Source organism: Tenrec ecaudatus, chromosome 8, assembly GCF_050624435.1.
Source record: "Tenrec ecaudatus isolate mTenEca1 chromosome 8, mTenEca1.hap1, whole genome shotgun sequence".
Taxonomy (NCBI): domain Eukaryota; kingdom Metazoa; phylum Chordata; class Mammalia; order Afrosoricida; family Tenrecidae; genus Tenrec; species Tenrec ecaudatus.
In genome coordinates this window covers 162,803,982-162,827,888 of record NC_134537.1, presented here as the reverse complement: position 1 = coordinate 162,827,888, position 23,907 = coordinate 162,803,982, and the positions used below count along the sequence as shown (strand labels likewise).

The 23,907-nt window shown below is 52.1% G+C and overlaps 1 protein-coding gene across 1 annotated transcript in view; it reads left to right on the top strand.

The window, feature by feature from the left end:
* The window catches only part of GRHL1 (grainyhead like transcription factor 1), a 57,964-nt gene that overhangs the window by 25,907 nt on the left and 8,150 nt on the right, over window positions 1-23,907 (top strand). Inside the window, exons 9-12 of the mRNA XM_075555827.1 lie at window positions 15,636-15,794; window positions 19,179-19,230; window positions 20,986-21,125; window positions 22,101-22,138. Coding sequence (XP_075411942.1) covers window positions 15,636-15,794; window positions 19,179-19,230; window positions 20,986-21,125; window positions 22,101-22,138 — 389 coding nt within the window. The remainder of the gene's footprint in view (window positions 1-15,635; window positions 15,795-19,178; window positions 19,231-20,985; window positions 21,126-22,100; window positions 22,139-23,907) is intronic.

Here is a 23,907-nt window from a genome sequence, read left to right as displayed (position 1 = left end):
CGGGCTGCGCTGCAAACCCACAAGGTCAGCGGTTTGAAGTCACCACCTGATCTGTGGGAGAAAGATGTGACTTTGTATTCCCATCAAGCGTTACAATGACAGAAGCCCCAGGGACAGATCTGCCCTGTCCTGTAGGGTCACCACGTGACAGAAGGGGCTTGAGGGCAGTGAGTTTGACCAGTCTCAGAAGCACAAGAAGCGTCTTGATTGGAAGTCTATCATTAACTGACGAGGAATAAATTTTTCTTAGCAGTTAGAAATGTTGTTTTGGAGAACCTGTTCTCGGTAGCATTGTGAGGACAACGTCACCTTTAAACTTCTTCCATTTCTGTTGCTGTGAGCCAAGTGTGTTTGGCTGGTTGGAAACCACTTCAAGGAGTGTACTTTGTAGTGTCAGAGCAAGCAGTTCGGCCCAGGTGGGAACTGCAGGGAGTCCTGGTGGAACTTCAGAACCCACAGGCGACAATAGCCAGCATTTATGACAGCACATGCCTGCGGGTGCGGGGCAGGCCTCTGATGTCTCCCGGTGGACAAGTGGAACACTTGGCAGCTGAAGAAAGCTTGAGTTGGGGAGCGAAACTTGCAGCTTGTGAAACGAGTTTGAAGCACCCGTTTCTGTTTCGCCAGCATTTGGGCTGTCACTTGAATGAGCTCTTCTTTCTCTCTCTCTCTCTCTCTCTCTCATGCTTTTTGTTTTTTTTGGTCAAGCACATCTCCTTCCCGCACCCCTCCACTGTCAGGAGACAATGAACTCCTCTGTAGAGACACCACCTTTGACAGCTTGTCCCCTGAGCCCCCTCCCTTATGGACCCTTCCAGGAATTGACGTTGGCTCTCTAACTGTGTCATTTCCATCCATTTTGCTGCTGACAAACTAAATCAGAGAGCTTTGACTCTGAGCTGATAGTAGTAGTAATGGCTGGATTTCTGCGGAATTGAGGTCATGGCCGTGTGGGGCCTGGAGGTAAGTATCTCTTACCTGGCAGCAAGGGAGAGTGCTTGTACCTATAAGACTTCAAGTCCATTCATTTAAACATATGAGGGGTACCCCTCCAATGGACTTTTTTCCCCAAAGCTGTGTACTTAAATTTTTTTTTACAAAACAGCCTTGTCTCTGACACTCTCCATTGCACTTAATCCATTTGTCAAACCTGCGATTCCATTCCTGGAAACATGTTCAAACTCATCTGTTCAGGTGGCTGACAGTACCTCCCTTGTTTTCTCTTCACCTCTTCTACGTCTTCAAATCGCTGCCCTTTCATGTCCCTCTGCATTTGCAGAAACAAAAAGAAGTCACATGGGGTGAAGTAAGGTGAGTGGGACAAGGGAAGCATGCTGTTTTTTGCCAAAAATTGGCACGCTGAGATGGCTGCATGAGCAGGTGCATTGACCCAGCCCTACCTGTGACTATCAGGCCTTTTTTGACACACTCTCAACAATCCTTCCAGAGCCTCTGAATAGAACGCTTGATAACAGTCTGCCCTGGCCGAATGGGCTCCAGCGCACTCCCTCCTCACATCACAACACAAACGAGCATCGTCTCCATCTTGGATTTCACTTGACGAGCTTTCTGGAGGCTCATGGATGACGAAGTAACGATGGAGTCTTCCATTGGCTTGACTGGTGTTTGCTTGCGGGGTCAGAAGAGTACCACCGTTTCTTGTCACCAGTACTTTGGGGAAAAAGCCTGGGTTGCTTCAGAGCTGTTCTTTCCAAGACGCTCTTACCTGGTCAGGCAGAACCGGGGGCACCAATTTCACAGTGACCCTTCTCATTCCCAAATCTTCAGTTACCATTTGTTGCACCAAACTCCAAGATAGTCCAGATAACTTCCCCATCTCTTCAATGGCCCATCGGCAGCAGCGGTCTTTGAGCACAGGTGCACAAGTTTTGTTGACATTTTCATCCACTGGGGAAGTTGACAGACACCCAGAACAAGGTTTGTCATCAGATCAACATTTCACCTCTTTTGAAATGAGGAAACCAGTCATACACTTGAGTTTTTCCTATAGCACTATCCTTGTGAACTATGTTCAGCATCACCTCAGTGTCTGTGGCATTTTTCATGAGCAGACACAAAATGTCACAGCCACACGCGGTTCTCTTAAATTGGGCACCACAAAAAAATGATGTTTGGGTGGAACTGCTTTTATGATAAAATTCACTGTGACCAGAGAGAACCTTCCCAGGCGATGCCGCTGGGTGCACTAACTCAGAGTCAGTTGCTGGATGCTCGACTCAGCGGAAAAAGGTATGCTACGTAAGCACCACCCAGCAGTGCTTTTTCCCCATTTGTGAGCTCTCTGCATTATTTGTTCTGGTTTTTTTCTTTACCTTTTATTTTAAGTGCAAATTGGAAATTTCCATTTATAATTAGGAATTATGGTTGGGAATCAGGCTGCCTGCACAGTCCCCTCTCCTTAGCGGCCCAAAGGCTTACCTGCCCTCTGTACCTGGGATGATGGGATGTGGTCTGTTTGCCTAATGTCACACCTGCATCTAGTTCTGCATATTTCAGAACACACAGTCTACTTATTTGGGATGCAGGTGCTAAGTCATGGTATCTGCCAAGTGTCCTTAAGTTCACCAGGTCCCACGATGGGATGTGGTAGGAAAATCAAGTCTGTAGGTGTTCCAGGTGGCTTCTGTCTCTTTGCCTTACTGCCCCCTCTCCTCCTCCAGCTCTTTCTGGTGACTGATTCCCCGGTGCTCTGAAATATGTGCAGAAACCAGAGACTGTGTGGGAGGTGTGGGAAGGAAGCACTGTGGCAACCCTGAGGGCGATGACTAGATCCTTGTTTTTCCTGCAGGGAAACGCCCCACTGAGATGTGAGAAGATGCCGCGTAGTGTTTTTCCCGCCCCACCTCCCTGTTCATCCAACCTCCTTCTTCCTGGTCTCTCTTGCATTTTGATGACCATTTCATAGGCAGGAAATAAGACTCAGTGTGCTTTCCACCGTGGAAAGTTTCTTGTTGTTGATGCTGATGGCATCTCATTTGTGTGACCCCACACCACAACGGGAGATGGGCAGTGGGATTATCTGATGAATCAGTCGTGGATCTGAATTCTACTCCTGAGTTTCTGACTCAGTCTGCGATACCTTCTTGGGCTTAATTAACTAATGAATTAATAATTAAGCCACATACAGTGTTCTTTTGGGGGGAAGTGAGGGGTTGAAAGAGGAACGTATTGGCATACAGTGCTCAGTGGATGCTCTTCTTACACTTTACCCAACAAGATGTGACTCTGAAACTTCTCCCTGCTCCACTGGCTTCAGTTACACATCTATAGCTTCCTATCTTCTGTGGCTTTATTCTCTTTACTGGTACGGTTGGGTTTGGGCTGAGGAGCAAACATTGTTGACCTCACATCATAATGGCAGGAGATTTCTGAATGAGAACAGGCTTCTTAAAACTGTCTTGGAGTAGCTTACAATTGGTTTAACCAAAACCCACTGCCGTCAGTCAGGTCTCTTCTGACTCGCAGCCACCTATGGGATGAAGCAAGCAGAACCATCCTTGAGCTTGCAGGGTGTGGCTCTCCACGGGCAGGACGCCTGGGGTTGGTGGGAGAGTTAAAGAATTACAGACAAGCTTTCTCAGCCTTCTAATCGGAACTTAGCACATCGATTATATCCCACAAATGGAAATGATAAGTATCGCGTCTGTGTTTGGCTGACCAGCATGGATTAGAGTGATAGGCACTCCCAGAGGGAAAGGCAACTGTATACACCCAGCTGCAGCTGGGCCCATCTTCAGCTGCCTTGTGCCTTACAGGAAATCAGAAGGCAAGGTTGGCACAGACCAGCTGTTTGTTTTGAAATGTAGGTGCCTTTCGTTACACACCTGGTCACGTGGGGGTCACTTTCCCCCTGAATTGTTCTATTTCACCAGACAGTTCTTTCCCAGTAGCAAATTCTCCAGCAGTTTCTCCCTCAGAGCAGCTGGCTGGCTGGTGGATTCAGACCGCTGATCTTGCGGTCACAACCAAACGCGTAGCCACTGCCATCAGGGCGAGTAGTGGTGTCATTAATCCAGGTTCCACACTCGAGTAACTGGGTGCTGTTTACGAAAGCATGCGGATTAGGGACAGGCAAAAACTTCGGCAACACTAATCCGCCAAGGCCAGACTATGTCTGGTGTCACAGAAAGCAAAGGAAGTGGGAAAGTCACAAAGATGTGGTCGTCTTAGGTTTCCAGTTATTGGATGACCTCTTTTGTTGTTGTTTTTTAATCATTTTTTATCATGTAGGGGCTCGTACAACTCTTATCACAGTCCATACATACATCCATTGTGTCAAGCACATTTGTACATTTATTGCCATCATCATTCTCAAAACATGTGCTTTCTACTTGAGCCCTTGCTATCAGCTCCTGATTTTTCCTCTCCCCTCACCCCTCGCTCCCTAATCCATGATAATTTATAAATTATTATAAGTTTGTCATGTCTTACACTGTCCGATGTCTCCCTTCACCCACTTTTCAGTTGTCCCTCCCCCAGGGAGGGAATTATATGTAGATCCTTGTAGTTAGTTCCCCTTTCTACCCCACCTTCCCTCCACCCTCTGGTGTCAACACTCTCATCACTGGTCCAGAGCGATTTATCTGTCCTGGATTCTCTGCGTTTCCAGTTCTTATCTGTAACGGTGCATATCCTCTGGTCTAGCCGGATTTGTAAGGTAGATTTGGGATCATAATAGTGCGGGGGGGCTGGGGGGGAACGGGACATTTAGGCACTAGAGGAAATTGATGTTTCATTGTTGCTACACTGCACCCTAACTGGCTTGTCTCCTCCCTGAGACCCTTCTGTAAGGGGATGTCCAGTTGCCTACAGATGGGTCTTGGGTCCCCGCTCTGCACTCCCCTTCATTCACAACGATAGGATTTTTTGTTGTTTGGTACCTTATCCCATCGATCGCTCACTCATGGTGGCACAGGCTGGCATGCTTCCTGCTTCTGTTAGCGGGCAGTGAGAGCTCCATTGGGCTCTGCACCGGGCGGTCTCTGAGAGTGAGCATGCCGATCTTAGTCAAAATGGCTCCCAAAGCAAGACACTGCTCGCTCCCCACTGCGGGTTTCTTCTTTCCGCCCATCATGATTGACTTGCTCACTTTTAGCATCCTTCCAGGAAAGTCTATGCAAGGTAATTAGTCTGTCGATACAATGTGGAAGAACTGGTTTAAGAAGTCACGTTGCAAAAACAAAACAAATTGATTTCCCTGAAGATTCCTCATTCATTCATCCATCTGCTCAGAAAATTGATTCCTTGGTTACACTTGTGCGTGAGAGCACCATGAGGAAATGGGAGGAACCTCCCGTTTCGGCCTGTCCGCCAAGAGACCCCTCTGTGTGAGGACGCACGCCCCGAGTGACGAGATGGAAGTTCCCTACTACGAGAGTCACAGAACGCCTTCCGAAAGAGACCAGTCCACCTGCAGGTGTTTTTGCCAAGCAAATTTGATTGGATTTTTTCCTTTTCTTTTAATTATTATTTTTTGTCTTCCCCAGCAGCTTTGAGAAATTTAATTACAAAAGAGGAGTATCTGAAATATCTTAGTCTGAAAAGGGGCTTTGGCACCCGGAGGCCGACCCCTGTGAGGGTGCAGGAAGACCGGTGGCAGACACGTCTCGTGCTACACGACGATGCGATGACGGTGTCGTCAAAGCCCCTGAGGGGGGGCGGCTTTATCTCTGCAGCTATGTCTGTTACAGGAGAAGCTGCTGGCGAAGGGATCGCCCGCGCTTGATCTTGTGAACAGGATGGAGAAGCCTGTTGGGCCTCTGCAGACCAGGACCTTTCAGGGGTGTTGTTACAGGGCTCGTTGGGTGGGTCTTCTGTGCCCCGACACGAGATCTGATGAAGGCCGTACACAAAAGGGGCTGCTAAAGTTGATGGAAAAATATCCTTGTCTTCCAGTTCCATTTTTCCACCAATTTTTTGAAGCCCCTCTAATGCCATAATCTTTTTCATATTGAGGGGAGTGTGTGTGTGTACACAGTTTAGATATTCATCAAATATTTATTAAGTCCAAGAATACGTAAAATAAGACTTGACACGCTGTATTCCTCAAACATGACCTAGGAATTCCAGTCTATCTAGTGACAGATGTGAACATAAGGAACTTGAGAGACAAGTTTCTCAACCGCTCTAAGCTTGTTTTCTGTCGATAAAATGGAGCTATCATAGTATTATTTTCATAGAATTTTTTGAGGGTCAAGTAAAATACTCCATGAAGGGGCGTAAAGAGTCAGGTACATAGGAAGAACTTAGTAAATGTTCGCTCAGATAAAAGCACAGCAGCATGCAGTTGTGTTTGGCTCGTGTCTAGGGCTTGGGGTCACTCGCTCCATGACTACACACTGCTGATGGAACAAGCGCTGCTCAGATGCTCTGGGGCTGCAGGGATGAGCACACATTGACCCGCTTCTCAAGGAGCTCCGCGTCTCGGGGGAGGATTGCCCCATACCTGCACGCTGGGGCTCAAGGGAACCCACAGGGCTAGGAGGGCTCCCGGAGGTGACACCTGAAGGCATTCCTGAGGGACAGCAAGCAGTCGCCAGACATTTGGAGAGCAGAATGCGCCCATCAGCTTGATACGTTTTGAAGAGAGAGCTCAAAGAACCGGCCTTCAGTTGAGTGGTGTCAGGCTAAGAGCAAGGAGCGGGCGGCCCTGGGTCCTGCTGGTCCTGGGTCCTTGTCTGGCAGAGCTGGGAGTATGGCTCCAGCCCGCAGGTCTGTGAACCAAGTGTCTTGGGTTTGAAGATTCTTTAACCATTTTTAAGAGTATGGCTTCCATTCAGTGATAAAACTTTTAAATAAAATTACAAACATATTTTGGATTGCCACTGTGAAGCCCAACGCTGCCTTGGCATTTCTGTTCCACTGTTGGCTGTTTAAGTATATGACTCGAGCCAGACAGAAGCCCAATGAGGTCTTCCGGTCCTGCGAGACCAAAAACTCTGTAGCCCATTTGAATAAAGCAATGTCTCCAACTAGGGTCTGGAGATGAGGGGGTCCTTTAGCTCTCTCAGAAAGGAAGTGTGTATTTTCACATCTGAGAAGTACTGATGTAGGTAGGAGAAGAGTAGAGGTCACTTTGAATGGCAAAAGCAGCTAGTCATTTTCCCTCCCTTTTAAAATATGGTCACTTTATGGGGAGCACTTGCAGCTATGACAGCCCATAATTAGATCGAGCACAAGTGCACAATTGCTGATACCATCATTTTAAAGCGATTCTTTCTTCTTGAACTCTTTAATATCAGCTCCCCTTTATCCCCTCCCTCTCCCCAGGACCCCCATTGTTTTATTATATGTTATTATCAATCTATTTTTGCCTTATATCATCCAATGTTTCCGCTCACTTACAGTTCTGTTACTCCTTCCCCTTGAGAGGGGTTCTACAGTCTTCCTGGTTATCTGTTCTTCCTTACACCCTCACCCCCCCCCCCCCACTGCTTTCCCACACCCTCAGGGAATCATTACTCCAGTGACTCTTTCTGAAGGGTTTCTCTATCTTGGATCTCATGCATTGAACTATCTTAATCATACAAATAAACACGCACAGGTCTAACAAGGTTAATAGGGTAAACTAAGACCATACTAGTAAGGGGAGGGAATTTTAAAGAACTAGAGCAGGGTTATGTGTGTCATCGGTGCTATACTGTACCCTGGATACATTGTCCCTTCCGTGTGGCCCTTCTGTGAGGGACTGCCCAATTATCTTACAGGTGTGGTTTTGGGGGGTCTTCATTTAGCCTGTGCTCCTTCACATCAATTTGATTGCTTGCTTTCGAACTTCTGATATCTATTCCCATCAACACCTCATGATCACACAGGCTGGTGTGCTTCTTCCATAGGGACTTTGTTGCCTCCCTGCTAGATGGCCCCTTGTTTAACTTCAAGCCTTTAAGACCCCAGATGCTGTTTCTTTTAATAGCCGGGCACCATCAGCTTTCCTCACCACATTTGCTTACTATTTTATCATCAGCTATGGTGTTGGGAAGGTGAGTATCATACAAATTGCCTCATTGTTACAACAAACTGTTCTTGTACTGAGGTAAGAGTTAACTAGAGGCCCAAAGTCCATCTGCTTCCTTGTTGTGTGTGTATACACACATATACTCATAAGCATACAAATACACGTAAAGTTCTATGTTTACATAACTATAATTATGCTTCTATGGATATTTTACTTTTTTTTTCTTTCTCCTGCCCCACTATCATGTGTACCCATCATTCACCTCTCAGTAATTCCTCTTGGACACATCTCAATTGATCAAACACGACCAGGAAAATGACACCCTCCTCATCATCAATTTTAGATGTCTTGCTAGTCCCCTGCCCCTGGCGTTATTGGCTTACCGCTCCCCACCCCCCACTGCTCCTCTTCCTCTCCCATGCCCCCTCAGAACCATCGGTCCCATTGCTGTCTCCTTGGGATTGCTTACCCTGCCTATCTTATATAGACAGACCCCAAGAAGAAGCTAACCTTTATTACGTAGACATGGGTGGGCTACTGGAAATGTGTGACTAAGGAGTTGGAAGATTCTGTCGTGAGAAAAGGGGCTCCAGACCGCAGTCTGGGGGGACACTATGGTCAGTGGGCATAACACAGCCCACAGAGACAGTGTTCTGCATCCTGCTCAGATGAATAGTGATGCCGGGGGGCAGGGGGGTAAGAGCTGGGAAGCCCCCATTGAAGGGGCCACTATTGGCCTCTCCCACCTGGAGAAAAGTGTGGGGAAAATTGAAGACCTCTGCCGTTATTCGTCTCAAAGCAGTAGAGACCACCCAGTGTCCAGGACCAGCTGCTCTGAAAGGGGTGAGTGACACTAAGCAGCTTAGGGTGGAGGAGAGGGAGAAGAAGATGGAGTAGAGTTCAAACCACGGAGGAGACTGCGTTGTTGAGGCGAGTTTGACTCGGTGCTTCCCTGTGAACAGCAGAGCGGAACACACTTGCCACGGTGGGAGCTGTGTGGAGCCCACTGCTGCGGACACCCTGCCCCTCCGTCTCGGTCAGGGTCTCCACTTTCTCGCTGACCTCCCCACACGATCAACTGTGTCGGCTCCTGGTACGGGGGTGGTTGTCGCCAGGTGCTATTGTGAGCTTAAAGTTGTGTGAGCATTTGAAACTTAAGTCAGATGTGGAAATGGCATGTAGAATGTCTACCTGTGGCTTTTTTTACTATGGTTGTTAGTGATTGGTCAGAAGCTCTTTGGTTTTTCTAGTCCCTGAGCTGATGATATTACCCGGTGAGCTCCTATGGCCTCTCACCTGTCCTCAGGAGCCTCGTCCTGGTTTACTCCTCGCTGGGTGAAAAACCAAATCCCTTCCAAAGGGAACCGTGTGCTCATCCACACTGCCACCAGCCTGGTGCATCTTGTTCTTGGTGAACACAGACTCGCAGTTTGCACCTTCAACCTCCACGTTACTCGAGCAAATCATATCGTTAAGCCACAAGGGAATTCTCTGAAAGGATACAAAACCCGTGCTGAGTTTCTCATGGGAAGCACCCTGCGGCCACGTCACGGGCACGCCGAGTCCCCTCCTTGCCTGTGACGCCTCCTGTCGTGTTGGACAGCGGTTGTGGCGCCCACGGTGCATGCAACAGACCTGTTGCTCGTTCCTGGGGAAGTTCTGGGAATAGTGTACTTGACTGAGTCAGAGTCCTGATCCAGCTTCTGACTCGACTACAGATAACGTTCCTACCTTTCCGCCCCCAAATTCAGATGCTTGGCTGATGCGTTCTCCGGGAGCATCAGGCCGGTGAATGATAGTTCTGTAATTTCCCCCACACTTTAAGTCCACTCGTTAAAATTGCCGTGTCTGATCACTCTATTTAGGCTAGACGGTCAGCACGTTTTCCCGGAATTGGGCCTTGGTTTGGGTGTTGATGATACAGCCCCAAATTAGTAGGTGAGTTGGGGGGGTCCCGTAGCTGCGGGGCAGTGAGTCTGGGACGTTGTCTCTCTCCTGAGCACCCTCAGGTTTTGTCCACTCCCTTTGAAGAGTGACCCTGGGAAAGCAGCCAATGCTGCAGATGGGGTGGGGTGGTGGTCAAAATGCTTCCTGGGAAAATCAGGATCAGTCAGTTCAAGATCTAATTTCTCGTGGCTTTTGTGTTTGTAAACATTTGGAATCAAAAACTGGTCCAAACCAATCATCTGGTGATGTATAAGTCAGCTTGTTTTGTTGCTATTTGCCTCTCACCTTCAAACTGAGATGTAAAAACAAGAGTTCTCTCAAAGCGTTGTGAAGGTGTGACCCAGAGCGAGGAGCTGCCTGAGAAGACGTAAAGGGTTCTTGCAGGCGCCTCCAGCCTGCTTGGCAGCGTGCTCTGTGGCTGGTTGTTTTTCTCTGTCGTCACAACTGCTCCCCTTTGTCTGCGTTGTTCTGCTGAGCTGAGTAAAATGCAACTTTTCCTCCGAGTAAGTGGGCAGGGAGCGTGAGCCCCACAACAGTCATGGAGCACTTAGTGTCTGAGACACTGACGTCTTCCCATGGAACCCAAGACTCTGTCCTCCCAGTTGCTGTCCTCGAGAAGCAGGACATGAGGAGAGGGGGCGGGTGTGTGCACCTGTGCCCGTGTGTGTGTTCTGCGGAGGAGGAGGAGTGAGGTGTGTGGCGTGGTCCATCTCACGCCCCGCCTCTTTCCCACGGTCCATCCGCAGGAGGCTGGTCCCTTGTGTCCTCCATAGACGTGCTCCCTGTGCCTTGAGAGCAGGCTGAAGGGCTGCTTCCTCCAGATCCATTGGACTGGACCTGTTCTCGGGTAGCAGACAGAACCGATTGTAAGGGAGAAACAAAATGGGCCATCTTTGTGCCTCCAGACTTTCCCAGAGGGAGAGACATGGTGTGCATTTCCACACTTGCTTTCTCGCCTGTTTGGATGCCCTTGACCACGTGCCCCAGTGAGAGACATCTAGAAGCTGGGCTCCTTCCTCGGCCCTTGCCCCAGTCCCTCGGGGAATGTAGGCCGTGTTGACAGTACTGCGCACGCACTTCCGTGGGTGAAATACTGTACTAGGGAGAAGTTCACACCAGCTGTTTTGTCAGGAAGTTGCTTATGTAGAAAATAAAAATATCAAGTTACAGAAGGGGAGATAATAGACCCTTTAAGGAGGAACCAGGGTCTGCCCAGCTCAGAATGGTGTGGATCAAGGCTTGGCAAGGGGGCTCTGGCCGAGCGGGTTTGGGACCAGCATCTCCCATCAGCTCTCTGGCAGCCAGAGAGCCAGCCCCATTGTCTTCATCCCAGAGGTTAGCTCGCCGCCCTCCCCGGATCCCCTGGGGTCTCCAGGCTAGTATGCACCCATTTCACCCTGTGTCCACCTTGACTGGTGTGTGGTGATGTGCCCACCCAAGCAGGGTGGTGTTTTTAATGCCAAGTTAGGAATGTCAACACTGACCCATCTAGGCACTGCCAGCTCTAGGTAGGAGAGATGGTTGTAAGTACGAGACTGCGGATGGTCGTGAATCAGGAGAGCCAGGTCCTTCAGAAGAGTCCCTGTGCACATTGATCCTGGGATTTGGCTCCTGCTTCTGTGGGCTTTGAATAGAAACTTGAAGCTGGGAAGTAAGGGGGTGGGGGGCGGTGTTAGGTTTCAGGTTGGATTCCTGTGAAATCCTCTTGCAAAGCGGAGCATTAGTTTGGGTCATAGACTTGCTGGAATTGTCGAGGGTGAGGGCTAGCTTGTTTCCCAGGCGGATCAGTGTGAGGTGGGAACTGAGCCCGGTGGCCGGGAATGACAGGGCCAAGTTCAGAATCCCGTTTGGTTGTGGAAATGGAGACGGTGGAGGCATCCGAGTGGCTGGCACAGACTGTGCCCGTTCCAAACCCAAGTGTGTTTTCTGAGCGAGCGCTATCTCCTCGGCCCTGGATCCCAGCATCATTGTGCAGGCGGGGGGTGTAGGGGTAGGGGGGACTGGCATGCTCAGGAGGAAAGCGCCTGAGGTCCGAGGAACGGATTAGAAACTCGTGTGTGCCCCTTCATGTGTAAAAAGCAATTTGCTTATTTCCTGGGAATATATCGGTTAACTGGGAAGGGAAGCCGTGGCAAGCCAGCTAGCCAGAGAAAGCAATCCTAGACTCTTCCTCAGTGGCTCGGGCACGGGATCCATTGTGAGGACAACGCAGGACTGGGCAGTGTTGGAACCAGCTCGGTAGCCCCTGACGGCAGAACTCAGGCACTGTGCTGCGTGTTGACCGCGACGCTCAGCAGAGAGCCAACAAGTGCCTAGTCTAGTCAGGGAGATGGACTGGACACACGCAAACTCACAAGCCATTCCCAACCAGAGGAGGAGTGGAGGGAACAATTCAGCAAAGAGAGGCGAGAGAGGACAAAGGGCAGAAAAGTCCACGCTATCAATCCCAGCTTCTTTCTGCCGCCGCCGGGCTTCGTCTGTCAACGAGACATCATTCAAAGCCCAGCTGCCATGCTGGTTCCGACTCCCTGTGCCCGTGTGGGACAGGGTTACGCTGCCCTCGGCGGGTGTCCAGCTGCTGCATCTTCCTCTGGCAGAGGGGCGGGTGGGCGCTTAGCCACGATGCTGCCAGGGCTGCTCCTGAAACGGGCACGTGAGGGCAGTGCTGTGGGCTCTCTGAGGTCTGCCTGACATGGAGTTTGGGACTTGCAGTGCACCTTTCGAGACACGTGGTGAGGAGCCAGACCTGGGGGACAGGAGGAGGATGGCGAGGCAGAGGGGTGAGGCCACAGTGAACCAGAGTGCCCCAGGGACAGTGAGAGGACCACTCTGTGGAGCATTTCTCAAAGGACAAGATGAAAGAAGACTTTCAAATTTGCGAATTTGGACAGGTTTTGCCATCGTTTTAGGACCTTTTATGTCTCTTCCGACTCAGAAGCAGCTTATAGATTAGAGCCAAGGATATAACACTTGGTCAGCACTGCGTCATTCCTAGAGAGAATTCCCGTCGCTGTGGTGAGAATCTTCATCCGTTTGGACCCCCCTCGTCTGTCCTCTTTCTCTTCGTACATCTGACATTCTTGCCCATTCCCCACCTTTTCGGGCAGTGGCGCCTGCTTGCCCTTGCGTCTACCTGCCATTGGTTGTTAGGGCGAAGGCCTTAGTCTTTGGGTTCTGTATCGTCCAATGGTTTGGTGTCTTTGACATAGACCCACCTTCCTCTTAGAAGTTGTCATTCCACTAACGGCCACTGTGTGGTGCCCGCTCGCCACAAGTACATTCCACACCTGGAGGGCAGAGGTTAAACTCTAGATTGATGACCGAGGGAGGGATGGGCTGGTGGGAGGGACTAGAGCCTACTGGCACACAGGGGCTACTACTGTGTGAGGCCACCTTTACAAAGAGTTGAGAAAAGGGGTTTAGACTCAAAGAAGCAGACTTTGATGGCCAGCTGGGCTGGGGAGGGAGGGAGGGAGGGGCTTCCCAGGTCAAGGGCAGACCAATGTTAACTCAGGGGAAGAGGGAGCAAGTGGTCAAAACATGATGGAAACAGGGCTAGAGGCCCCACTATTTGGGAGTTGCAGGCACCTGAGGGGGGCACTGTGAACCACCCTCTGCAGAGAGCTGCTAGTCAAACCCTGGACAGACATGCAGGCTCAGCAGACAGAAAGGGGCTGAAGAGAGATGTGTAGCCAGTGGCTGCCCATCGGTGGGCACCTCTGCCGCGAGTGTGCCGGGACTGTGGCGAAGCGTGCAGGGCATGTAGTGATGCCCGCTCTGTGGCCAGCCAGGCTCTCTGAAGAAGGGAGCCAAAGAGCCGCTCTGCATCCTGCTGGGCGAGTGTAGTGCCTGGGGCCTGAAGCGCCCTGGTCTGGAGGGAGGGAAGAAGGGTGAGGACACCCAAAGCCCCTTGGAAATGATGGGTGCCACATCCTCTCGGACCGCACACGAGGTCTCCACGCCCCCAGACCACCGCCAACTCCTCTGGGAAGGATCACCTGCAAAGATCTGGAGTAGTGACGGAGGAAACGCACTCGGCATCCTAAGAAGAGACCAGGCCCGCTGGTTGGAGACAGACAAGCAGGACCGCCTCCCCCCCCACCCTACCCCCGAGACGTCGCCCCCGAGTCTCCCTTCTGGTCGGGAACTGAGGCAGAGTAATCGTCCACTCAAGACAAGAGATGGGGCGTCTCCCCAGGGACAGAGTCCAGAGGGCTTCCCAGAAAGAGGAATGGAAACAGGAAACAGACCCAGGAAGCACACGGACTCCGTGCTGGCCCCTGGAGGAGTGCAAGGGCGGAGTAGAAACTTACGCCTGTGGTGCCGCGCTTCAGACGCCAGTCCTCACCTGAGTTACAATGAAAAGCTGTCAACTGTTAGCGAAAGAGTTGTCAAATTGTGGGCAGAGAAAGGAGGGACTGACTGGCGGACAAACACAGGCTTTGAAGCGCGCGGTGACCAAAGACAAAGCCCCGCAGTGCTGGGCTGTTCCCTTCTCTCTGGGAAATAGAACCAAGCACATGGCTCCGTGGGGTAGTGTTCTCCCCAAGGGCTCGCCCGTCTTTGTCTAGCCGTCTGCAGTGGAGACCGTATGAGTGTCTGTGTCCCGAGCGCGAGTTCTCGGTTGTTAGAAAGCTTACCCCTCCGCGTCTCAGCTTCGCACAGGCATGTCAAGGTCAGAACCCAATGACAGTAGATCACACGGAAGGAAGCCTCGTGAAGAGGAGAATTATCCAGGGCTGAGCTCCCAGTCATTCTCTGTCCCAAAGACCGAAGAGAATGACTTGGAGGGGGAGGCGTGAGTGGATTAAGATTTGTAATCTTGTGGATCCGAATTATGCAGATTTCATAACTTCTACAACATTAGAACCTTGCCCACGACCGATGCCCCAGGGAGGCACGGCGAACATCGCAGCAGATGACCCCACCACCCCGAGTTTGGAGTGGCTGTGAAACCACCGCAGAGACGGCAGCACTGATAGCACTCTCAGCTGACGTGGCTGATCCTCACTCAGTGTTCTGGGAGGGGCAGGTGGGGCATTAGCAGGGGCTCAGCGCTGCCGTCTCCCCCTTCCCCTCTGCAGTCTGCCCTGCCTGTGATCAAAGGTCTTTTTTCTATTGTGGCTGTATCCAGAAATCTCGACCCGGTGACTCTCACAGAGCCTTCTGGGCTGTCATCAGTAGGGAAGCTGATGGGCCACCGGCCTCTCAGTCGGCAGGCAGGAGCAACCTTCCCCCTGGGTTCCCCGGCGGGGGGGACCTGTCCAACGATGAGAGCCAGGTACAAGTCGGGGCACAACCACAGGGATCCCCATGCCGCACCCGCTCACCGCGGCCCCACCGCGCCAAGCAGTAGCTCACCCTCAATGGCTGTTTTGAAAGAGAACCTTTGTTAGCCTGTGGGAAACGTACTGGACGCCTTCGAGAAACTCAAGTCCTCCTGGACGTATATTTGGGTCCTTTCAGGGATGCTAGGTTTCCCCTCTGTTCTGGTTGGCGGGAGCCCCGTGGCTCAGTGGCTCCGCGTTGGGATGCTAACTCTGAGGTCGGTGGTTGGAAACCAGTACCGGCTGCTTTGCAGGTGAAGATGCGGCTGTTGTCTTGGAAACGCACAGGGCTGCCGTGAGTCAGTGTGGGGAGAACTGGCTGCAGGGCGCTCAGGCTGGCAGTCGGTGCCTGTTGTTGACGGGGCCTTCTCTTCACTTTGCAGGTGTTCATCTCCGTGAACTGTTTAAGTACAGACTTCTCTTCTCAGAAGGGCGTGAAGGGATTGCCTCTAAACATTCAGATCGACACCTATAGCTACAACAACCGCAGCAACAAGCCTGTGCACCGGGCCTACTGCCAGATCAAGGTCTTTTGTGACAAGGTAAGATGGGCCCCTGAACCTGAAGGGGTCCCCAGGGGCCGCCCGCCGCCTCACAGAAGAGCAGGGTCATGAGCGAGTTCAGGCTGAGCCCCTGCGAGTGTCACAGCGTGTTGTGAACAAGCAGAATGGCTGCCGTCACCTGGCAGTGGCACAGCGTGTTGGGTGGAGAGAGAGTCTCATTTCAGCAGAAGGAGGAGACAGCTGATCAGCAGCACTGTGGTGGGCTGTGCAGGCGGGAAGGGAGCGGGATGAGACGCATGCCCAGCTGTGCAGGGCCCCTGACGTCCTGGGACGTTGGAGCCCCATTTGCCTGGGCCTCGCACTTCTGCTTCCTGCACACCCAGGAAGATGTGTCCTTGGCACCTGGGAAGCAGCCCTGGTTGAACAGGTGGTCCCAGTTCTGGCTGGCTGCTAACCAGAAGGTTGGGAGTTCAGACTTCCTTGCAACTCCATGAGAGGAAAAACCCGGAGCTTTCTGCCCAGGAATCCCCGTGAGACTGTCCTACCCTGTCATCCAGGGTCACTGTGACTCGGAGCCAATTCCACCGCTCTCAGCAACTGACAGCTAGAGAGAATGGGTCTGATCACCTGATCTGCTGTCACCCAACTTCCTACGAGGTCCGTCGAGTGTAGCCTCTGACCGCCATGAAGACACTGGACGCCTTCCCAGCTCAGAGCTTGCTCAGGCGCCCACATCAGTCGGTGTTGGTGAAGTCCCTGCCTAGTCGCATCACCAAGCCCCTCTAGTTTCCTGTGCTGCTCAAATGCCGAGGCTTGACTCGGCGTCAATCCTATGGCTGCGCAGCCTAGGACTCTAAGCGGGGCTTGCTGGGCTAAAGCCCAGGGGTCAGCAGGGCCCCTTCCCACTGGAGGCTCCAGGGGACAGTCTGCCACCTTGCCACTCGGGCTCACACCACCTTCAGAGCCCGCCACGGCTAGTGCCCACATGGCACGTGGCACCCCTCTGACAGACTCCCGACTCTCGCCTCTCTTGTCTGAGTCTGCTTTCGGCTGCCTCGTTGAAGGGCCCCCGGGGTTGTACTGGGAACCCACTCGGTGATCCCAGACCGGCTCATTCTGGAAAGCCACACAATTAGCAGCCTCCTCCTCCTTGCAGCTCTACCTCCCGTGCCACATCACCTCCAAAATAGTCCCGGGTCCAGGGATGCGAGTCGGTGAGTCCGCATTCCCACAGGTGTGCCCGACACGTGAAGCTTTGCCCCAGTGGGGAACGGGAGCACTATGCCACGTCACCTTCCTCTCCCAGCCAACAGAAACGGCAGGGAAACTGTTGGAATGCGTCCTGTGGTAGGTGGGTGCATTCTGGGGTTTTTGTTTGACACCATAAAGAGCTAAGGAGAAGTTACTTTTATGCATTCAGGATGTTTGCTTTTAAACGCTCATATCTGCTGGTTCTAAAAATCGTCTCTGTCTATGTAAGAAATCATTTCTTTGATACTCTTTTGACCCGTCGCTCAAGCGTCCACATGTCACATGGGTCTTTACGTTTCAAAACACCTTGGCTGGCGCTGAGTAGTGAGCACAACAGAGGCCTGCTCTAGACCAGCTGTTCCCGGGGTCCTAGCTATGTCCAGCAGCGCTCTTGTAAGGCCTTTCTGAGTCAAGACAAGTTTGCAGTGGACGCTTGCATGCTCTGGTAGCAAACCTCCACCATAAAGCAGGACCCGGTTCACTCTTGACCCTTCGGGTAAGTGTCGGCTGCTCCCTGCTGAGCCAGAGGCTCACACCTGGCAGCCATGCGGCAACGATGAGGCAACTCCACAGGGTCTCTGACTCAGGGCTGGGGTCACTCCGTCCTGATTGTCAGCACAAGGGAAGTGTGAACAAACCGTTAGAAGGAAGAAAGCAAAATCGTCATACACGGTACCAAACAACAAAGCCACACGTACTGCCATGCGGCCGTTCCAGCTCCTAGTGACCCCAGAGGACAGAGTAGACCCGCCCCTGTGGGTTTCTCCACCTGCGACTCGACGGGAGTAGAAAGCCTCCTCTTTCGCCCACAGAGCGGCTGGTGGTTTCACCCTGCTGCTCTCGGGGTTAGCAGTCCCACGAGTAACCCACTAGCCCAGCAGGGCTCCCATGCCCAGGACAAGCATTGCTGTTATTATCTGACTCCGCAAACACAACATCATTCTGACTTGCCTCCTCAAAGCTTGCTCGACCTTTCTGATCTGGGCGTGCCGCTACCACTTCAGCCCAGGGACTGCCGGCTGGTCTGAGAGCCAGGCTGTGGATGGGTCAGAGGTGCCGGCTGGACTCGGCACACCAGCTGGTAATGACCACGTGCACGATACAAAGGGAAGCTGATTTGCTAATCAACACGCTTGGTTTCAAGGGGGATTTGTGGATTGAAAGAACCGAAACACGGAAAAGGTTTCCACAAGCAGTCCCAAGTTACTTTGTAGTGAGTGGTGGTACAGAGCTTAGAAGCCAGTTCTCTTTGCTGGGTGTGTGCTGAACAACTGCAGTGCGATTGCATCCTGGGAAGCAGATGCTTTTTCTTCAGCATGCCAACCAGAGAACGTGGTTGGAACAGCCCTGGGCTCCATCTAGGACAAGCAATAGGGACGCAGGATCAAAGGCCTTCGTGCCGCATATGTAGGCCAGTCAATCACAGTGTTTGTTGGTTAACACGTGCCAATAGCAGCATCAAGTGGCCAAAGACCATCACACAGAAAGGACCCTGGTTGGAAACCCGAGGTCTGCTTCCAGCAGTGGTTTGTGCAGCCTGCATCAGTGGACACCCTGCCCTCAGCCCTCATGGCCTGTGGCTTTCTTTGGAAGGCCCTGGAAATAGGCATTACTTCTGTGCCTCCTCCCTGCTGGCGGTCACAGCCCTGAAGGCACTCGTGGGTTCATCCCATCCCACGTCTGCCCTCAAGGCACCTGGAGTAGCAAGTTGTTTCTGGAACTCGAGGTAAAATGACGCACTCCTAGATTTGAGTCTCTGCCACTCAGAAATAAATGTCAGTAAATCAAGCAAAGTGATTGTTTCATGATGCTTCTTTGCACGTTGATGACTAGTAACATGCAGGGACCGAGGCACCACGTGCAGTGACCGCCGTGTTGCCCATCGGGACGTGCAGTCGCACGAGGCTTCACTTCTGAACAAGGCACGAGGGCAGCGACTGCAGGCCGTGTCACAGACTGAGCACGGCCACCCCCGTGAGTCGCAGAAGTATGTCTCTCTGCTTTGCTGCCATTGAACACAGTTACAAGTTGATTAGCTATTAGTACTGGACTTTTTAGAGGCGATGCCCCACGATGGACATCCTCCCAGAGAGGAGAGACGGGGAGTGGGTCAGGGTTACCTGTTGCAAAGGGGATCAGACCCACAGAAACCCGTCTTCTCTTGTCATCTAGGGCGCAGAACGAAAAATCCGGGACGAGGAGCGGAAACAAAGCAAGCGAAAAGGCAAGTGTCTGGCCCCCGGCTCCCAGGGGACGTCTGTAAGTAGATGCCCCGCCAAGCGGCTCAGGCCATTCCCATCCCAAACAGCGGCACACAGGAGTGCTGAACCATGAGCCTTTTCTTGGGGGCCATGAGGGGTACCCAAAACAAACGGAATTTTTTTCCAGAGCTATGTCTTTAATTTTTTTGTTTTACAAAGTAGCCTTCTCACCTCCAAAGGACACACCGTTACCCTTAACACATTGGTTAAATCTGCGATTCCATTCTTGGAAACATTTTTCAAACTTATCCTGTTTGGATGGCTGACAGCACCTCCATCAGGTTTTTTTCTTCACCTCTTCAACATGGTCAAATTGCTGTCCTTTCATGTCCCTCTTCATTCACGGAAACAAAATGAAGTCACACGGAGGGAGGTCAAGTGAGTAAGGTGTGTGAGGCAAGAGAGGCATGCTCTTTTGTGCCAAAAAAAGCTGGTGCACTGGCATGGCTGTGTGAGCAGGTGCATTGTTATGATGGCAAAACCAGTCCCGTCTGCCATGAATCAGACCTTTTTGTCGCACACTGTTCCGCCATCTTCTCTCAAAACCTCTAAATAGAAAGTGTGATGAACAGTCTGACCTGGTGGAATGAACTCCAAATGCACTATCCCCCTCACATCACATCTGGTTTTTTTTTTTGGGGGGGGGTACCCCCTAGTATTCTTGAGGTTTTTGTCAGGCAGAGTTCTTGGCTGTCTGTGCGAGTACAGGTTGCCGGTCCCAGTTCTGAAAAATAACACCCACGTTCTACCTGGTAGCTGCTTGTCTAGATTGAAAATGGTATTTGTCATAGAAGAGGGAGAAAAGCTGGGCGCCCACAGGGCCTTAGCCTTACGGGGGTGGGTGTGGGTTGGTCACATTTACCGAATCTGTGGGCGCTGCTTCTCACTTGACACTGCACAAGGAAGGCCGCTCTGCTTGCTGCTTTTACAATGTGACCAGTCTCCATGGTAAACCCCAAACGCCGCCACTCAACTAACAGGGAAATAAAAAGCAACTCTGCCAGTAGCACTCGCATGTTAGTCACGTGACACCCACTGGCATCAAAGTGCAGGCTCTGTTCCTGTGTCACTTCAGAGAACAGCGAGCCAACCTCGTCGGCTGGACCTGAGGCCAGGCTGGAGGGGAAGGTAGACTCTAGGTTCATCAGCTCACAGAGAGAGGCGGGCGGGCTCACTGGACTCTGTAGCTTCCTCAGCTCGCAGAGAGGCAGGCAGGCTCACTGTGGACTCTGTAGCTTCCTCGGCTCCCAGAGAGAGGCAGGCGGGCTCACTGTGGCGCGCTTGCTTGGGGTACTCAGCAGTAGCAGGGTGCGTGGCTATTAGAATGCACGGGATTTCATTAGGACAGCTGACGGAAGTGGACTCCCAGGTGGATGTTTCTACAGTTACACCTTTCAGCCTCCCAGACAAAAAGGAAATAAGGCTCGCTTCTGCACCAGGTCTCCCGTGTGCACACACGCCCATGTTTAAAGGAGACACTTTTATGCTTTTGGATTTGGAAAGATGCTCAGTTAATTGGGGCCTAAACACACACAGCAGGTTTCTTCAACCAAAGGGACTTTTCCCTCAGTGCAGGGAACACGGCACACCTCCCAGAGAGGGCTTAGTGCTGCTGGGGGGAGCACGAGTGCCCTTCCAGGGGGACAGGCCCGGTCTGCGTCCAGTCTGTGCCCACAACCTGCTGACTGCCGTTTCCTCCCCATCTGTTTCTTTTTTAGTTTCTGATGTAAAAGTGCCACTGCTGCCCACGCACAAGAGAATGGACGTCACCGTGTTCAAGCCCTTCCTGGACCTGGACACCCAGCCCGTCCTCTTCATCCCCGACGTGCACTTTGCCAGCCTTCAGCGCGGCGCTCACGTAAGTAAGGGGCGACTCGCCGAGAGTCTTGGGTGTTATTCGTGGGAAACAGGAGCCAATGTCAGCCAGGTTCCGTCAGATTAAGGAAGGGTGAGATCTTTGGAGCACTCGGCTGGATGGCCTCATGACCTTGCCAAGCGACGTTTAAGTGTGTGGATTTGGAAATGCAGTAACAAGCCTGTCTGCTTAATTCTGTTTCTTAGTTTTTCCCAAAGATTCTGAAATGGTAACATGGAAACGAGACTTGATCCTGTGTCCGTGCGCATGTGATCTCTTTGGGAACATGGGAATTCCTTGGCAACTCAGATAGGGGTTAGATAGGCAGGAAGAGTCAGTGGGCGTACGGGTGGGCATCCTTCACCACGCAGGGAGCATCTGAGGGCCCTGTGCCCGGTCGGTGTCAGTGACTGCCTCGCCCTCCGCTCACGCGGTGCAGCCATGGCCCGGCAGGTAGTGCTGAGTTTGAAGGGTGGCCACACCTCGCTCTGCAGCACACGCTCACTGGACACAGGAGCCTGGACAGAGAGGTGCGTGCTTCTCCAGGCTGAGATCAAGTACCTGCTACAAAGATGGTCTATTGTGCACCTGGAAGACAGATCTGTAAGGACCAGTGATTTTCCAGAGTTCTCGGGAAGCCCCTGCTAGGATGTTTGTCCGGTTTCGAAGAAGCCGCTTGGGCGAGCAGGGCAGGGGCTGGCAAATCTCTTCACAGAGGGCCACACAGTAGGCACTCGAGGTTAGGGACATGCTCGGCATTGCGGGACAGAGATAGCCATGGACAGTGGTTTGCATTTGCTCTGGCCTGTCCCTGAGGTAGAGGGTCACAGCCTCAGACAAGCCTGCGTACTGGAAAAACAAGGCGAAAGGATTTTGTTTGGGGTCTGGTTCACAATTAGACCGGTTTTGGGGACAGTGTGTTTATGGTCGGAGACATTCCGGCATGTTTTTGAAAAGCAATGTGTTGTTTGGTTTTAGGTTCTCCCCATCGCCTCAGAAGACCTGGACGGGGAAGGGTAAGATGGTTTCCTCTCAGTAAATGATTCTTACTCCAAAGCGAGTGCAAGCTCACAGACACATTGTGAATGAGCTGTAAAGAAACACTCTTTTCCTGAGTCCCGTGGAGCTAAGTTACTGGCTATGGTAGTCTCTTCTATAATTGCCAAGTTCAGGGCATTATCATGTACTGATCCCATTTAGACCTCAGTCCCCTCCAAGTTTTGACCGTGGTGCCTGTGAGTTCTTTAGCTACAGAGAGAGAGAAATCCACTTCAGCGTGTGCATTAGTTCCCCATCTCTTCACTCGCCTCTCCTTCCACCTGGAACAATCTCTGGCATTCTGACATTTGCGAAGACTGCCAGCCTCTCGGGCAGGCCTGCTGACTTCTCTTGGGTGGGTTTAGGTCATGCGTCTAGGCTGGGCTGCCCTGCCCCCGGTTCACTGGGATTGCTGGAGCCGGGTGCCTCCCCCAGTTCTTACTCGGAGTGGCTGTTTCCTCGTGCTATGTGTTTGTGGGGAGGTACCTCGAGGCATTTTGCAAACGCCTCATTCCTCACCAAACTTCCAGTGCCACTGTTGACATAGCAAGAGCCCATTGCAGCCTCCTACTGACTAATGTTCTCCTTGGGGAGAAGGCTGCTGGCCCTGGGACACGCCCCGCTCCTTCCTCCAGCACCGCCTCGCTTTTGGCACAAGACACTCCTGGGTCTTGTCCTCTCCCCTCTCCAGCCAAGATCGACCTCTGCTCCCAGGGCTCCTGATCCTTTTTGGTGGCGAGGGCCCTGCTGTTGCTTGCTGCTGGGTCGCCTCTGGCTCAGCAACACCACACGACAGAGCACAGCTGCACCGCAGAGTGTTGAGGATGGTTCAGCACTGGGCGGGGATTTCCTGCCTTTGGGCACAGGGTCGCTAGGAGCTGGAAGGACAGGATGGCAGCCAGCAGCGTCCATGTCCCTGGAGCTGCCTGTGACCCGCCTTTCTCCTCTGCAGCCACAAGGGGGCTCGAGCCTTTGGTCGACACCGGCCACTCTCACCACTGCCCCCTAGGCCCTTTGTCCTCACCTCTAGAAACTGCACACTCCCTGCCGTCGAGTCGAAGCACCCCTCTGGGACAGGGTGGACCTGCTTCTGGGGGTTTCTGAGACTGACTCTTCACGGGGGTAGAAAGCCCCGTCTTTCTCATTCGGAACTGCTGGGGGTTTCAAACTGCTGACCTTGCAGTTAGCCCAGCTGGTCACCAATCAAGGGTGACTGCATTCTACACCGTCCACCTCACCTCAGCTCGGCAGCATAGCTTTAGAAGGTTTTAAGAAGGGACATCAGATTTCATTTCTAGGGAATCACTGTGGCTGCTCGTTTGTAAGACAGGTAGTCCCCAACCTGCCACAGCATTTCCATGCCTTACATCGGCGGTATAAATTGAACTCATCATTAAACTTTTTGCCATTATTCTTTTTACTAGCAATACATCTTTGTAAATACGACCTCTGTTACATCTTTGGGGGTTGGGAACAAAATAGCCGAGAATGGGAAGATCAGTGCATTGTGCACTCCAACATTGACATTACTACATCTCATTCACGATAGATACCCCAAAATGTGTGCCAGGGCAGGCTGCAGGTACGGTTGTCACCTGGAGAGAGAGAGCGCGTGGGGCAGGGGGGTGAGCTGGGAGGGCCTGCAGCCACCCAGGCAGGGCCGGATGGTAAGGACAGGAAATGCTGACATTGTCATCTGAGCACGTGGGAGGAAGTATGAGCCCAGGGACCAAGACAGGCTCCATTT